This window comes from Acinonyx jubatus, chromosome E3 (assembly GCF_027475565.1).
Source record: "Acinonyx jubatus isolate Ajub_Pintada_27869175 chromosome E3, VMU_Ajub_asm_v1.0, whole genome shotgun sequence".
Taxonomy (NCBI): Eukaryota; Metazoa; Chordata; class Mammalia; order Carnivora; family Felidae; genus Acinonyx; species Acinonyx jubatus.
In genome coordinates, this window is record NC_069398.1 from 14149171 (window position 1) to 14164403 (window position 15233).

General features: G+C 45.7%; 1 protein-coding gene across 2 annotated transcripts; it reads right to left on the minus strand.

Moving 5' to 3' along the window:
- Positions 1–329: 329 nt before the first annotated feature.
- NDUFAB1 (NADH:ubiquinone oxidoreductase subunit AB1) lies at positions 330–9580 on the minus strand. Of its 2 annotated transcripts, none has more exons than XM_027043028.2 (5): positions 9372–9580; positions 3558–3674; positions 2318–2405; positions 1275–1374; positions 330–488 (listed from the first exon to the last, which is right to left on the minus strand). In XM_027043028.2, exons 1-4 carry the CDS (start codon positions 9537–9539, stop codon positions 1283–1285), a joined length of 465 nt encoding a protein of 154 aa, XP_026898829.1. In that variant the 5' UTR covers positions 9540–9580; the 3' UTR covers positions 330–488; positions 1275–1282. The 2 variants fall into 2 exon arrangements, with proteins under 2 accessions (XP_026898829.1, XP_026898830.1); XM_027043029.2 differs by lacking the exon at positions 330–488 and adding an exon at positions 495–1141.
- Positions 9581–15233: the final 5653 nt, after the last annotated feature.

The window sequence follows — 15233 nt, forward strand, 5'->3', positions numbered from 1 at the left end:
AGTATTAAATTCTATCCATTTGGAAAGAGATCCACAGGACAGGGAGAAAAAAATTCGTCGCACATGCTGGTGTCAGCTGATACATCTGATAATCAAACTAATGGAGCCCCCCCAAATTTTTTTCTAAGGCAAAAAATCCTTTTATCACTAACACTCATTCCTTACATTAGAAGTAACGGGAGAGAAACTTATTTCAAGTACACTGCTAGAAAAGTTTTTTTTTTTAACTCATGAATCCCAAGGACTAGCCAAACCTTTAAAAATATTAAGCAAATTCAATATACACAAGTACTTCACAGACACTGAAAAACTGAAGACTGAGAAAAATGTTGGTTTTATAGATTTATTTTCAAAGGGCAAAACAGACAATTTAAATACAAGTCTAAACAGAATTACTCTGTCAAAGGCAGCAATAATGCCAAAACGCGTTCTCACTTCCAGACACTTGCCAGCATCTTCTGAGTCTTCTCTCAGTGAAAAAAAGGGGTCTGGCAAAAACAAAGTAAATTCAGTGTTTCTCTTTGGTGCACTGACTTTTGGGGACTTGGAGGTGCTCAATCCAGGGTAACTAAAGTTATAGATACTTGATACAATGTTTTATTTAAAAAGTCAATCACTTGATTAGAGTCTAAATAACAATAGCTAATGTCTACCGACAGGCTTCTTTACCATCAAGCATGGTTGTAAGTGATCTGCATACACTACCAACTTTCTCCACCACAAAATTCCCAGGTAGGTCCTGTCATTATCCCCATTTTACATATGAGGAAGCAGGTTTAGAGGCTAGACAGCCTGCCCAAGGTCACCAGACTTACAGACCCGGACAGAGCTGAGAATCAAGTCCAGTGTCTGACTCCAGAGTCCATCCTCTTACCCAGGAGGCCTCTCCTGCCTGATTAAGCTTCAGGCCATCTCAACTTCTGGGACATCAGGCTGGGCTGGCTTCGGGTGGGTAACTGAGGGCAGTAGAGGGCTCCACTTCTGGGTTACCTTGCTCAGTGTTTTGTACAAGACTGCTTTTATGAGGAGGGCTGACAATCAAGGAAGTCCTGTCCAAGAATGAATTGTTCACGGCCCGTCTCAAGGATAAAGATGATCATTAAGGCTGGCCCCCTTTGAGTGGCAGATAACCAGAAGGGACCTGCATTTCATAACCAGTGAAAATCTGTCAAGCGTTTCCAATTTTTCCATTTTTCCCAAGTCTTACTTTACTGAAGAACTACAGAGAGATTAATTCTATGGGAGAACAACATTCTGTAAGTCAAATTATTTACCTGATATTTTATTCATAAACATCCTTCTTATCTGCAATGTAATCTACAATTTCTTGTGGACACATTAACTTCTCAGCATCTGTATCAGGGATTTCAAACCCTGCAAAGAAAATGTATAATGCATGAGTGTAGAAAAAATCATTTAAAATTAAAAGCATCTAATGCTTCCTTACCACCCACAAGTACATCAAAATTCTCCAGCAACCCCAAATCCCATTTAAGTTATGGGCCAGTTATGTTCTAGACAATAGTTACATAATGTGTGTAACAGCTGGTTCTTTTTTTAAAAGATACAATTCATATGATAGAAAACCCACCACCTAAAGTGTAAAATTCAGTGGTTTTTTAATATATTCGCAAGGTTGTACAACCATCACCATTATCTAATTCTAGAACATTTCCATTACCATGTTCCCATCCTACCCCTAACTGATGCAATCGCACTAGTGAACATAATCTCTGAGGAATTGTAACTAAGTTCTGTTCTGTAGGATGGCACAGAAGCCCCTTGGCTTTCATTCAGGCAACTTACCCAAAAACTGCTGTGGAGCCTTAAAGAGGTCTCCTGTGCACAACTGTCTGAGAAAGCCACGTAACCTGGGAGTGTGCATGGGAGGCTCCGCAGGAAACCAGGCCTGTACGTGTGTGTGTTCTGGGCACACCCAGTTACTTCTCTGGGCACGGTCACTTTGGCCTAGCTACGAGAGGTGCTGAGGTGTGTTCAGCGTCTCCATAGGTGAGGTTCTGCTTGAGGTGGAGCCCCCACCTCAAGCATCTAAGTCCACCCTCCCCCAGGCCTTTCCTGGTCACTCAGCCCTTGGCACCACACCGGGCACCCTACTGGCCCTGTACCAAGTGGGTTCTAATTGAAGGCACCATCCCTAGCGTTGACTTCACCGGATGCTCACCTGATGCTAAGTAAGCAGGCGTGTATGTGGTGGGGGTGCTGTTTCTATTTCTATATTTGATTCAAATCCCAATTCTGACTCCCAGCATTTCATACACCTAATTACACTGTGCAGACCCCAGACTTAGCCTTTTACCGAATTCGTCCTCCATGGCCATGATAATCTCCACTTGGTCCAAACTGTCTAAGCCCAGGTCTTTCATAAAGTGGGAATTTACCGAGAGCTGCAAGAAAGGAATGCCAAATGCAAAATTCAGTCCGTGATGACATTTGTTTCTCAAAGTAACAGGGAGGTACAATGTCAATTAATCATTAGGTAGAAGAGGTTTCTTAAAGAGGCCATATTTTAAATAGTGATAACCAGCAGTTTATGTTTAACCTGTGACAGCATTATATCTTAACTTATTCAACCTTGTTTTGAAATGGTTAACAATATATACAAGGCTTAGCAATGGACTTCACTTCATGTATTTCACTCAGATCTTTGATTTTTGCTCTGAAAAACTATCCTGGAGATGTAATGTACAACACGGTGATTATAATAACACTGCATTGCATATCTGGAAGTTGCTAGGAGAGCAGATCTTAAAAACTATCATCATAAGAGGGGCGCCCGAGTGGCTCAGTCAGTTAAGCTACCTGACTTCAGCTCAGGTCATGATCTCACAGTTTGTGAGTTTGAGCCCTGTGTCGGGCTCTGTGCTGACAGCTCAGAGCCTGGAGCCTGCTTCAGATTCTGTGTCTCCCTCTCTCTCTGCCCCTCCCCCACTTGTGCTCTGTCTCTCTCTCTCTCTATCAAAAATAAATAAATGTATAAAAATTTTTTTAAAATGTCATCATAAGAAAAAAGTTTCTGTAACTATGTGTGGTTATAGATATTAACCAGACTTAACTGTGATCAATTCAAAATGTTGTATAAATATCATGATGTTGTATACCTGAAACTAACATAATGTTATTGCCAATCAGATCTCAATAATAAAAACCCCTCTATCCTACCTATACAGTACATTCAGTTATTAAAGAGGGAATTTATGTACCACTGTGAGAAAAATACTAGCGGATAAATTAAAAAGCAACACGCAGAACAGTGTTTACAGTATTCTACCACTTGCGTTTTAAAAAGGGTATGTGATAAGGATCACATAGTACATAAAGTATACATACGTGTACAAATGTGTATACTTCCTTGTGTATGTACTGAGTATCTCTGGAAAGATACACAAGAACCTGGTTCCACTGGCTGCCTCCCAGAAAGGGAACCATGTGGCTAGGAGTCAGGGAGACTTTTTACTGAATATCCCTTTGAACCCTCTGAATTCTGTACCATTGATTAAATGCTAATTTAAAGAAAAACACTAAGCCACGTCAGTTACCTTTTCAGGGTCGATCTTGTCATAGAGTTTCAAGACATAAAGAACACGGTCCTTGATTCCCTCTAACGTCAAAGGGGGCGCGTCACTATACTGGCGGCACAACTGTGTTACTGGAACCTAAAGCAAGGAAGGGCAGGAACAAAGCGGTGTTGAACCTAACATGCCTCTAGGTCAATGCACTAGCCCACAGATGCCTTCCACAGGGCTTCTGGCACTTCAGAGAACCCACATCCTCTGATGCTACTCTGGCCATTAGGCCACCTGGGGTCACAACGCTGGGTTGTTTCAGAAGCCCTAGCGGTTCAGCAGCATGAAAATGGGCCTCCTTTCCCCTCAGAGCCAGGACTGCCCCGTCTGGCCCAGGCAGACTTTCTGCCACTAAAACCAGATAGGGTCTGCAGATAAGTGGAAGTCTTCCTGCGGCCCCTTCTGCCACTATGAGGCACTGCCACTGTTAACAGGCATGCCCGAGTCAAAGTAACCCACCTGGAAAGAGCTGTCACGGTGAATGGAGAGGCAGCTCACCCTGAGGGCCACACCGCAGGTCTAAAATGGCCCCAGCAGTGATTACACTGACCTTGGCCAGGGCAAACGAGCCAACTACCAGCCCGAAGGAGATGAGGGAGCCCGACAGTCCTTATGGTCCAATTTGTTTCCCTTCAGGGTAGGCTTGCCTTACCGCCACCAGCAAAACCAGGAGGCTTTCTGGGTTTTACCGTGATGGGACTGGCATCTCAAATGTCTCTGGTACTAGCCTACTTGATATTTAGCTAGGTATTAGAGTCTTGGATGGATTCTTTCACCAAATCTGAAAAGAAGTCCAACTCACAGCTCAGCGGGCTTAACGCTGTGGAAGGGACAATGCAGAACAAGAGAAACAAAACAGCTGTCTGATACTTCTGCTCACAATGAAGTCCCTAATCTGAACTGGTGTGTTTACCTTTTAAAGTTGATTTTAAACCTGCAGTTTTGAGTTCTTAGGGCAATTTCCCATAGAAAGTGGGTTTGTGTGTTGGGGCTCAGGTCCCTGAGACTGACAGAGGTCTATGAAAATCATAATTAAAAATGCTGCTGAATGAACCAAACCTCTATATACCTCTATATAAGAAATATTTATCTTGCAAAAAAAAAAAAAAATCACGTACTGAAATCAGGTTTAATCAGCAAGCTATAAAGAGATTAGATGAAGAGCTTTATGGCTATTCTAAGGTATTTCTGAGTACTTTCAGAGTTTAAGAGCACTTATTATTTTTGGCTAAATGTGTAGTGTCCTTTCCTTTCCGACTGCAGTGTGAGTTAAGGAGACTGCCGCTCTGGGACCATCTCTGGGCCTACTTAACCACAATCACTAGAAGTCTCCACAAGCCACAAGTAAAATGAAGCAGCAGAAGGGACCAAAGAGAGGAGAAAGGAGCTAATAGTGGTGATGACAGGAAAGAACTTTGAGGGGGAAGGATCTGGCAGAGGCCTTGTCCGTGCACATCAAGAAGAGGTATGAGGGGGAATTCCTGCTGAGGAGGAAGGGAAAACGGGAGGCTGTGCTGCAGAGCCCACGAGGGAGGAAGCCGGTGAAGGCACATCTGCACACAACTACCCAAGTGGCCCACTAGGTGTCAGCACCGTCCCCAGCAGCACTGGCAGGTGCACGCACTTGGGTCAGGTGGGCACCACATGATAGTGATGAAAATAAAAGGGTCTCCACCTGGAGAGCACATGCCAGTCCAAAATGGGGGGCTACCGTGGGCTCAGTATAGGGCAGACCGGTACAGTGGGGGGCGGCTCAGACTCTGGAATAAGACGCCTATGTTTGTACCCTGGCACTAGCTCTTTCTTACTAGCTGTGTGGCCCTGGGCAAGTTACTTAATCCTTCTATGTCTCAGTTTCCCTATCTGTAGAATGAGGACAAGCAGCAGTACAAAGCTCACAGCACTGCTTGAGGCATCACCGAGAGAGCGTGCAGGGCTCAGAACCGCCCAGCTCATCCACAGTGAGTGCTCTGGAGGCCTGCCTGGGAGGATCAGGGTAATGACCTGCCAATCTGAGGCTCTGGTGGTAATGTGGCCCCTAAGTACTTGATCCCACTCGTTCCCTCTCATGCCCCCCCCACCTTCTCGTCTCTTTATGGACTTCTTACCCTAGGCTGGACTATGGCACTGCGCTAGGCACCTTACAACCATCATCTCCTTCATTCTGACAACAGTCCCATTTTACGACAGGAAACTGAGACAAAGAAAAGTTAGGAATCCAGCCCCAGGTCTCCCAGCTTGGCCTCTCGGGAGGGTCTTATTGCCTCCTTCCTGCTGGACTCAGCTATTTAAAAAGAGAGAGAGAGAGAGAGAGAGGCATACAGAATGGGAACGGACACCCCTGCAGTGTCCCCAACAATCAACAATGTTTTTGGTGTTGTTTTCCCCAAGATCTACACTAAACAATTCTATGTGACATAAGTCACCTCCTACAGCCATCAGAGAAGGCATTGTATGCAGGCAAAGAGTAACTACCCTCTAGACGAGTAGAGACAAATTACCTGGTTCATTTCCCTCAACATCCATCCATCTCTACTCGGGCGCATCTCTGACTAAGGGAAACTGAGCAACCTCAGTTTAAAGCTAAGGAGACAGCTTCAAAGGCCATCTCTATCAACTGCCCCCCCTCCCCAAACAGCTCCACCCGGGTCGCAGACATTTTGACATCGGTTTGGAAATCCTTACATGTCCCCAGAACACCTGCTCGCAGACCTCTATTCCTTATTTGCCCCCTGGTGCTCTGGCCAGAGACCAACGTCCACCCTTCCCAGGGTCTCACCATCATGTTTACTGGGTCACCCAGCCTGGCTGACTGGGAGGAAAGATCTCCCTTATTCAACAAACCTTGTTTCACATTTACTCCCTGCAACCTACACAGAACACCCACATTCCTTAGCGCCCTTCACAACATGCCTACATCTACCTCAACTCGGGTCTCCCCTCCATTCCACTGGCACCCGAGGGTCAACCATAAGAGTGCCAGGCTCCTCCTGGTCTTTGCATGTGCTGTCACACCCTGGCCTGAGTGAGTGAGAAACTGCCGCCTTTGAGACCCTGCTCACCAGAGGCACTAGGTAGGTCCCTCTTCTGTGCTGTACACGCACCCTGTTCTCACACATGGCTATGTCTCAGCAGCCTGTGAGCTGTACCTCCTGTGCCTAGCACTGTGCTGTAGGCTGGAACTACAAAGATAAATAAAATATGACCGCTACCCTCAGAGGAGCTTTTATGGCGTAATGGGAAAGACCAATCCAAAGAGATTATTTCAGTTGTAATAAAAATGTAGCAAGAGCCATGACAGATGTATTTGTAGGCTGCTTCAGGAACAAAATCGTCATTCAGTCCTTGACAGGCAAGGAAGAAACAGATACCAAACCTGGAGTTAGCCCTGAAAGGACAGGGTCATTCAAGGAGGGAAGGTCAGGCCAAGAAAAAGAACTGAGGCCTCAAAGTGTAGCCGGTGTGTGTGGTAAGGAGACTGAAGGGTAAGGTGGTTCACAGACAGGCTCTGAGGCTGAAGAGGCAGGGCCCAGGGCTGCAGAGACCGGAGTAAGACAAAACAGCTGGGCTTTCCCTGCACAAGCATTCTGCCTTCATCTCAGTACCGTGCCCCATAGAACACTTTAGAAGTCTTCTTTGTGCTTTGCCTTTGACACAGTTCAGATTTGGGGCCTGCCTGGGTCAAGAATAAGAAATCCAAGTTCCATTTTAGGCCACCACCGTTGTTTTTCTTACCTTCGATTTTATACTGTCATATTTTTACATCCAGGAGACCTGCTTCATAGCTCCTTTTAGGAGGCAGGAATGAGTCAGAATATAAATGAATAACTAGTTCCCCTGGAGTCAGCATAGTGGATAGATTTGAGGAGAAAAAAATCTAATGGAAAAGAATGGGTGGAATAAGCAATAGTCCAGATGAAATGAGCGAGGGCTGGAGGTGGAAGTTTGGGGTAACTGGGAGACAGGCAGTAACAAACCAAGAGAGTGAAGAGACAGACCAGGAAGAGAGTGTGGTAAGAGATTTTTGGAACTTATCAACATTTAAGGATTAGAAAGTGTCCCAACAGGGTAGGAGCAGAGAGACAGGGAAAAAGGGCAAACCACAACAAACAGTGTAGAACAATCTAGAGAACACCAGCAGGGAATGAGCTGGCAAGTTTAACACGAGGCCACAGAATGTCCAATGAGTTATTAACTAGTGTCTTTCCTTCGTATCTCTCTACCTTCAACAGCTAGAATAAGGTCTGGCCCATAGCTGTCCTGTTCCTTTGAAAGAACAAGTGTTTACTCACTCTCTCTTCAATCAGCAAAGGATGTAAGGTGGTTAAATGGGAGCACTTGGTCAAAATCACTTTGTAAATATAAATAAAATAGATTTTCTGCTGTATACATGAACCAAGCAGAGGTAGTGGAACATCTCTGAGCACCCTTCCATTCAAGCTGTGGTCCAAGGACCAGTGGCACCAGGATCTTCTGGGAGCCTACTGTAAATGAAGACTCTTGGGCCCTTTCCCAGACACTGTATTTTAGCCCAAGTGATCTGTAACAATCAAGTCTGAGAATCAGTGCTCTATGAATAGGGGCAATCATTTTGCATTTTAACCTACAATGGAAATCCCTCTCAGGAAGAAAATACTCAACAACTCTACATACTGCCCTTTACCTCTTAACTTCAAGGTGACAGTTTCAACCTTTTGATTCAGGCAATGGGGCCAATGCCCTATGAATTAATCCATCACACGGTCATCTCAACCCTAGCCACAGAAAAGAATCACTTGGTGACTTTTAAAAACAGACACCCAGGCCCCAACTCTAGAAATAATGATTGACTTGGCCTGGGCATCCTTATTGTTATATTCTAATGTTGTCAATACTGAAATATTGAAACCACTATTGAGTCCACTGGTTTGGGGGGCTCTCAACTTGACCCTGAGAGTCTATTCTACCTTAGGGTAGTAGTTCTTGATCTTGGCCCAACCCTTTAGTCACCTGGGGAGCATAAATGAAAATCCATGCCAGGGCCTCATCTCTGATAAGTAAATCAAAATGCACAGTGGTGGGAAGGAGGGGGTAAGGGATTTCTTCCCCCTTCTTTTAAGCTGCTCAGGTGATCTGAATGTGCAGCAAAGGTTGAGGGTGGAAAATGACTGCCCTAAAAACAATTTCTGCCTCACAAAGGTTTCATCCGACAGAAAGGCTAAATACTGCTTTTTTTCCTATCTTTCCTTTAGGAAGCAAGTGAACAGGCAAAAGGCATTACAGGGAGAAATCCCGAATGAGAAATGCTCTGGAGAAGGTTATAGGCCAGTGTGGCTTCCTTTTTGCACCTTGTCATTAGTTTTCCCCTAGAAAGCTATCAGGTATTTGTCATTATAACTACAACTAACGGAAACCAGTATTTTGAGAGCTTACCAAGCACCGCAACTAGGTGCTCTACCTACATGCTCTCAAAATCTCGTCGCAACTCCATAGAGACTAGTACCCCAACTTTATCAACCGTTCAGACTGATATTAGGAAGGTAATGGACTTGCTCAAAGTTTCGGAAAGTGGGAGCCAGCATTTACACCCAGGGGTGTTTGGAGGGTCTGTGCTCCGGCTCTTAAGCACTAGACCACCCGAGCTCCCAGCAGGGGTCAACCAAGCACCATGAGGTAGTGGGACAGGCATTGAGCCAGATGTCCCCTGGCCACCCCCGCCGCGGCTGGCGTGCCCCGCTGTCTGACCCCTCCCCCCCCACCCCGATCCCTGACCCCTGCCAAGCCCGCAGCAAAGTCACCGCGAGTCACCTGCGCGAGCACCGAGGCAGGATGCGGAACCCCAGGCCTCGTCCGGGCCCCCGCGGGGCAGAGGGTGTTGCTGAGCGGCCGGACTGCGGCCAGCGTGGGGACCCGGGGCAGCGGCGCGAAGGCCGCAGGCAGTCGGCGGACACAAGCGGAAAGGACACGAGCCGCCATGGCTACGCTGACCCAGGATGCACTGCGCCGCGCCCGCCGGCCCAGGTTCCTCTCTGCTCCGCGCAGGGGACGCACAGAGCGGCGCAGCCTGTCGCCACTGGCCGTAGCGTCCCCTGGCGGCTCCTGGTGGCACTGTGCCCTCCTGGAGTGCGGTCCAGCCCTCCAGGGCAAGAGGCGACCAGCCGCTAGCGCCACAACTAGAACCTCGTGCTTAGTGTCTTTCCCTAAACACTAATATGTGACACAGGAAAGGAACTTAGTTTAATTCATTCTCCGAAAGTTGTGAAATACATTTGTTTAAAAGCGTTTTTTTTTTTTAATGTTTATTTTATTTATTTTGAGAGAGAGAGAGCGCAAGTAGGGACGGGGCAGAGAGAGGGAAAGAGAAAACTGAGCAGGCTGTCCGCTGTCAGGCTGTCAGCGCGGAGCTGCAGGCGGGGGGGGGGGGGGGGGGGGGGGGGGGCTCGAACCCACCAACTGTGAGATCACCACCGGAGCAGAAATCAAGAGTCCGATGCTTAACTGACTGAGCCACCCAGCGCCCCGTTTAAGGAGTTTGATGCTGCAGTTATTCCACAGGTATCAAAATTACTTAATATTAATATTAATCAAAATTATTTAATATAATCAAAATAATTATAAACAATATAAATGTGAAAAAATCAGAATCAATTTAAATACATGTTGGCTAATAAATGTGGGAACTACAAGAAAACAATATACAACTTTTAAAACTTAACAATAGTTCACAAAAATGGAGTAAGTGGGAGAAATTTAAACTGCTAATCTCATACTTTCTTAGCCAGTAAACTGAAATGACTCCAAACTCGGAAAATTGCCTGGATGAACAGTCCAATAATGCCTTCAGTCTTCTGTCTAGTTTTCTTTAAAGTTTTTATTTTTATTTATTTTGACAGAGATAGTGGGGGAGGGGCAGAGAGAGGGAAAGAGAGAATCTCAAACAGGCTCCTTGAATGTCAGCACAGAGCCCCATGTAGGGCTCAAACCCACGAACCGTGAGATCATGACCTGAGCCGAAACCAAGAGTTGGACACTCAACTGACTGAGCCACCCGGGCGCCCCTCTGTTTCTTTTTTACTTTTGTTACATTCAAATATACAGTAGAGCTAGGCAGTAATTCCAGTTCGGTAATGAATGAACAAACACTGAGCACATACTTGATGTAGTAGGCATGAAGAGTATTGCTGTGAGGCCCCTGCCCTTCAGAGGTACACAGGCTAATGAGGGGGACTGTGACATTAAGCAATACATTAAATACCGTGTCTTAAATTCAGAGCGTATGTTCAGAGTGCTCAGAGGGTGGGCAATTAGCACAACACGGGGGAGTTCCAGAAATGCTCCGTGGAAGATGACAAATTAGCAGGGGAAGTAGATCAAAGCGGAGGCAAAGGCTATTCCAGGCAGAAAAGACAGTTTGGCATGAACTACAAACAGCTCGTTATGGCAAGAGTATTGATTATGTGGGGAATGGAGTCAGGAAGCTAGAAAGGTGTCCAGGGAGCTTGTGATGCATGTTGGCAAACCTGAACTTTATTGTTCAATTGAAGGGTTTGACCAGGGGAGTGATAAGGTCCCACTCTAGCAACAGAATCTGTGGATTTATGGAGGACAGGGGTGGGGGTGTGAAGGTGGCCAGAAGGGCCTGACCTGTGGCAGGGGCCATGGGCATGAAAGACCTGAACTGGAAAGAGATTTAGGAGGGAAAAGAAAGCAGCAGGGCTAAGTGAAGGCATGATTAGATAGGAGAGGAAGGAATCTCAGATTTTTGGCTTAGTGGGTAATGGTGTCAGCAGTTGAAACAGAACACACAAGGGGGAAGATAGCTCATTCTAGTGCTTCTAGATCATCTGGTAACAGTCAGTTGGACATAGGACTGGGAAGCTCAGAGAAGAGACTAGGGCTGGATGCAGGTGGGGATGAAAACCTCTGGAATACATCCATTCTGAAAACGTAGGGTTTTGGGGGCACTTGGGTGGCTCAGTTGGTTAAGCATCTGACTCTTGATTTGGGTTCAAGTCATGATCTCACGGTTCGTGAGGGTGCATACTGCTCATGTGCACTCTCTCTCAAAATAAATAAAATAGGGGCACCCGGTTGGCTCAGTCGGTTAGGCGTCCGACTTTGGCTCAGGTCATGATCTCACAGCTCGGCTCGTTGAGTTCGAGCCCCGCATGGGGCTTTGTGCTGACAGCTCGGAGTCTGGAGCCTGCTTCAGATTCTTTGTCTCCCTCTCTCTCTGCCCCTCCCCCGCTCACACTCTGTCTCTGTCTCTGTCTCTCTCTCCCAAAAATAAAATAAACATTAAAACTTTTTTTAAATAAATAAAGGCTGAAAGTGTAGATTATTTTTTCAAAAAGCTTGATTAGGAAGAAAGGAGTGTAATATTAGGGGTATATAAGAGGTCAGTGGAGGAGGCCTCTGGCCTTGTTTTTAGACTAGGAGAAATTTTGGCATGTTTATGGGCTTAAGAAGAAAGCAGGAAGTTGAAGACATAGGGCAGAAGAGAGAAGTGGCAGTCAGTACAGGTCCCTGGGAACAGGAGAGGATGAGACAATAGTGTAAATGGGCTTGAAGGAAGGAGGGACAACTGGTGGGTTGGGGGGTGATGTATGGAGGAAGCTGACAGTTGATGTTTATACATCCTTTGATGGGGGTGCTACTGGAAAGCACCAGTGCCCTCTCTGAAATCTTCCCAGCTCCTGAGGATTTGATCCCAATCTTAATATTCAGCCTTTCACCCTACAAACCATGGATACTGACATTTTCTCTCTAGGTGTTTGCTGAAGGAAAAAGTCGGTCTATTAAAAGTGTATCGTTTATTTATATTATTATTATTATTATTGTTTATTTATTTTTGAGACAGAGAGAGACAGAGCATGAACAGGGGTGGGGCAGAGAGAGAGGGAGACACAGAATCGGAAGCAGGCTCCAAGCTCCGAGCTATCAGCCCAGAGCCTGACGTGGGGCTCGAACTCGCGGACCGCGAGATCACGACCTGAGCTGAAGTCGGACGCCCAACCGACTGAACCACCCAGGCGCCCCTAAAGTGTATCATTTAAATAAGAGGTGATTTATTATTTTTGACCAAAAGGACGAAATGTAACAGAAATACAGACAGGTCGTGGGACGAGAGGGTTCCAATTGTGGGCTTAGCAGGTTATCAGGCTCTTCCTGAGTGCCCCCCCTTCTGTTAATGCTGCACGGTCACATCACAGGTCTGTCCTGGAGTGTCACCAGAAAGGAGCAATCAGTATGGTCTGTCACTGGTGGCTTAAGCAGATCTAATGGGCCCTGCTCCTCAGACTCCAATGAGATTTTCTGGTCCAGTTTTCTGCGGAAATAGAAGGCTGCCTAATAAGCAGTGCAATGATGGCGATGGAATCAGGATGCTGGAGAAGCCTGGTGACCACTGCCTGCACTGCCACGGACAGTCTGGTTGGCATCACCAGCAGCAGGATGATTCCTGAGGCTCTGTTTTCCCTCCCCAAGACTGGAAAGCCTCAGCTCAGGTATCACATCCTAAGAAAGGCCTTTAGGGACCACCCTATCTAAAATAACAGATCTGCAGGGGGCGCCTGGGTGGCTCAGTTGGTTGAGCAACAGACTCCTGATTTCAGCTCAGGTCATGATCCCAGGGTAGTGGGTTTGAGCGCTGTGTCAGGCTCCACGCTGAGACTGGAGCCTAATTAAGTTCCTCTCTCTATCTCTCTGTGCCCCTCCCCTGCTTGCTCTCTAAACAAACAAATACATCTGTAAAAATAAGATAACATACCTCCTATACTCCCTCGCTATCCCTCCCCCTACTTTATTGTTCTTCATTGTACTTACCTCACTGCTTCCCAGCTTTTTTTGTCTGTTGGTGGGGGGAGATGTTTATTTTTATTTTCTGTCTTCCCACTAGAATGTAAACTCCACGAGAACAGACTGCCTGGTTTGCTCACTGCTGTAGCAACTAGCACATAACAACTAGCATATAACAGATACTCAATATCTTAATGAACATACAAATTTCACAACAGTGGGATGGTACTCCACAGTCTATTTTATTTTTACTTATTTTCTGAAGTTTATTTATTTATTTAGTAATCTTTACACCCACCATGGGGCTGAACTCAGGACCCAGAGGTCAAGAGTTGCATGTTCTTCCGACTGAGCCCCTATGCAGTCTATTTTAAATTAAAGGCACTACATGTTACTATATTTGGATTTAACACAAGAAAAGAAACAGAGGGGCGCCCAGGTGGCTCAGTCAGTTGAGTGTCCCACTCTTGGTTTTGGCTCAGGTCATGATCTCACGGTTCGTGGGTTTGAGCCCTACGTGGGGCTCTGTGCTGACATTCAAGGAGCCTGTTTGAGATTCTCTCTTTCCCTCTCTCTGCCCCTCCCCCACTATCTCTGTCAAAATAAATAAAAATAAAAACTTAAAAAAAAAAAACTAGACAGGAGACTGAAAGCATTATTGGACTGTTCATCCAGGCAATTTTCAGAGTTTGGAGTCATTTCAATTTACTGGCTAAGAAAGTATGAGATTAGCACGTTTTGTCATCTTCCACGGAGATTTCTGGAACTCCCCCGTGTTGTGCTAACTGCCCACCCTCTGAGCACTCTGAACATACGCTCTGAATTTAAGACACGGTATTTAATTTATTGCTTAGTGTCACAGTCCCCCTCATTAGCCTGTGTACCTCTGAAGGGCAGGGGCCTCACTCTTCATGCCTGCTACATCAAGGCAATACATCAAGGCAATACATCAAGGGGCAATACTCTTCATGCCTACTACATCATGTGCTCAGTGTTTGTTCAGTCATTACCGAACTGGAATTACTGCCTAGCTCTACTGTTTTCTTGACTCTTAAATCTTAGAGACAGTATGTTTCTCAGGATTCCTGAGTAAATTAAATCTTTGTGAAAAGCCCTTTATTATCTTTATGTGCTAGCAAATAAAAGTATCTCATTCATGCCAGAGATAGTGGGAACAGAATGAATGTAAAAAAGTTAAATCTTTTATGCAAGTGTATCAAGGGGAAATTATGAAGTTGCCAAAAACCACTCGAGTAAACACCATAAAAAGGTATTTTTAAAAGAGAAGTAATTGGGGCACGTGGGTGGCTCAGTCGGTTAAGTGTCTGACTTTGGCTCAGATCATGATCTTGTGGTTCATGAGTTCGAGCCCCACGTTGGCCTCTCTGTACTGAGAGCTCAGAGCCTGGAGCCTGCTTTGGATTCTGTGTCTCCCTCTCTCTCTGCCCCTCTCTCTGCTCACATTCTGTCTCTCTCAAAAATAAACATTAAAAAAAAAAGTAGTACAAATAGGTTATATGGATCATGAATATATACTCTCAGTAAGAATGTTGAGCAAATAAATACTTATCATATGGGACAAAATTTCCAATGATACCACCAGATTGGGACTGTAAACATCTGTCTCTCAAAGTCACAAAGGCAAAGGTAAAGATGATGGGCTCAGGACATACCACTGTGTTGATTCAAAGTGACTCTGGGGGCGTCTGGGTAGCTCAGTCAGTTAAATGTCCAACTCTTGATTTAGGCTCAGGTCACGATCTCACGGTTTGTAAGTTTAAGCCCAGCATCGAATGGGACTCGATCTCACAACCGTGAGATCATGATCTGAGCCGAAATCATGAGTCGGATGCTTAAATGACTGAGCCACCC

Coding starts and splice junctions, on each gene's coding strand:
- NDUFAB1 (XM_027043028.2), bottom strand. CDS start 9,539: ATGGCGGCTCGTGTCCTTTCCGCTTGTGTCCGCCGACTGCCTGCGGCC. Junction 2,406..3,557: donor ACAAGATCGACCCTGAAAAG/GTAACTGACGTG, acceptor CCTTTCTTGCAG/CTCTCGGTAAATTCCCACTT. Junction 1,375..2,317: donor GGCCATGGAGGACGAATTCG/GTAAAAGGCTAA, acceptor TTTTCTTTGCAG/GGTTTGAAATCCCTGATACA.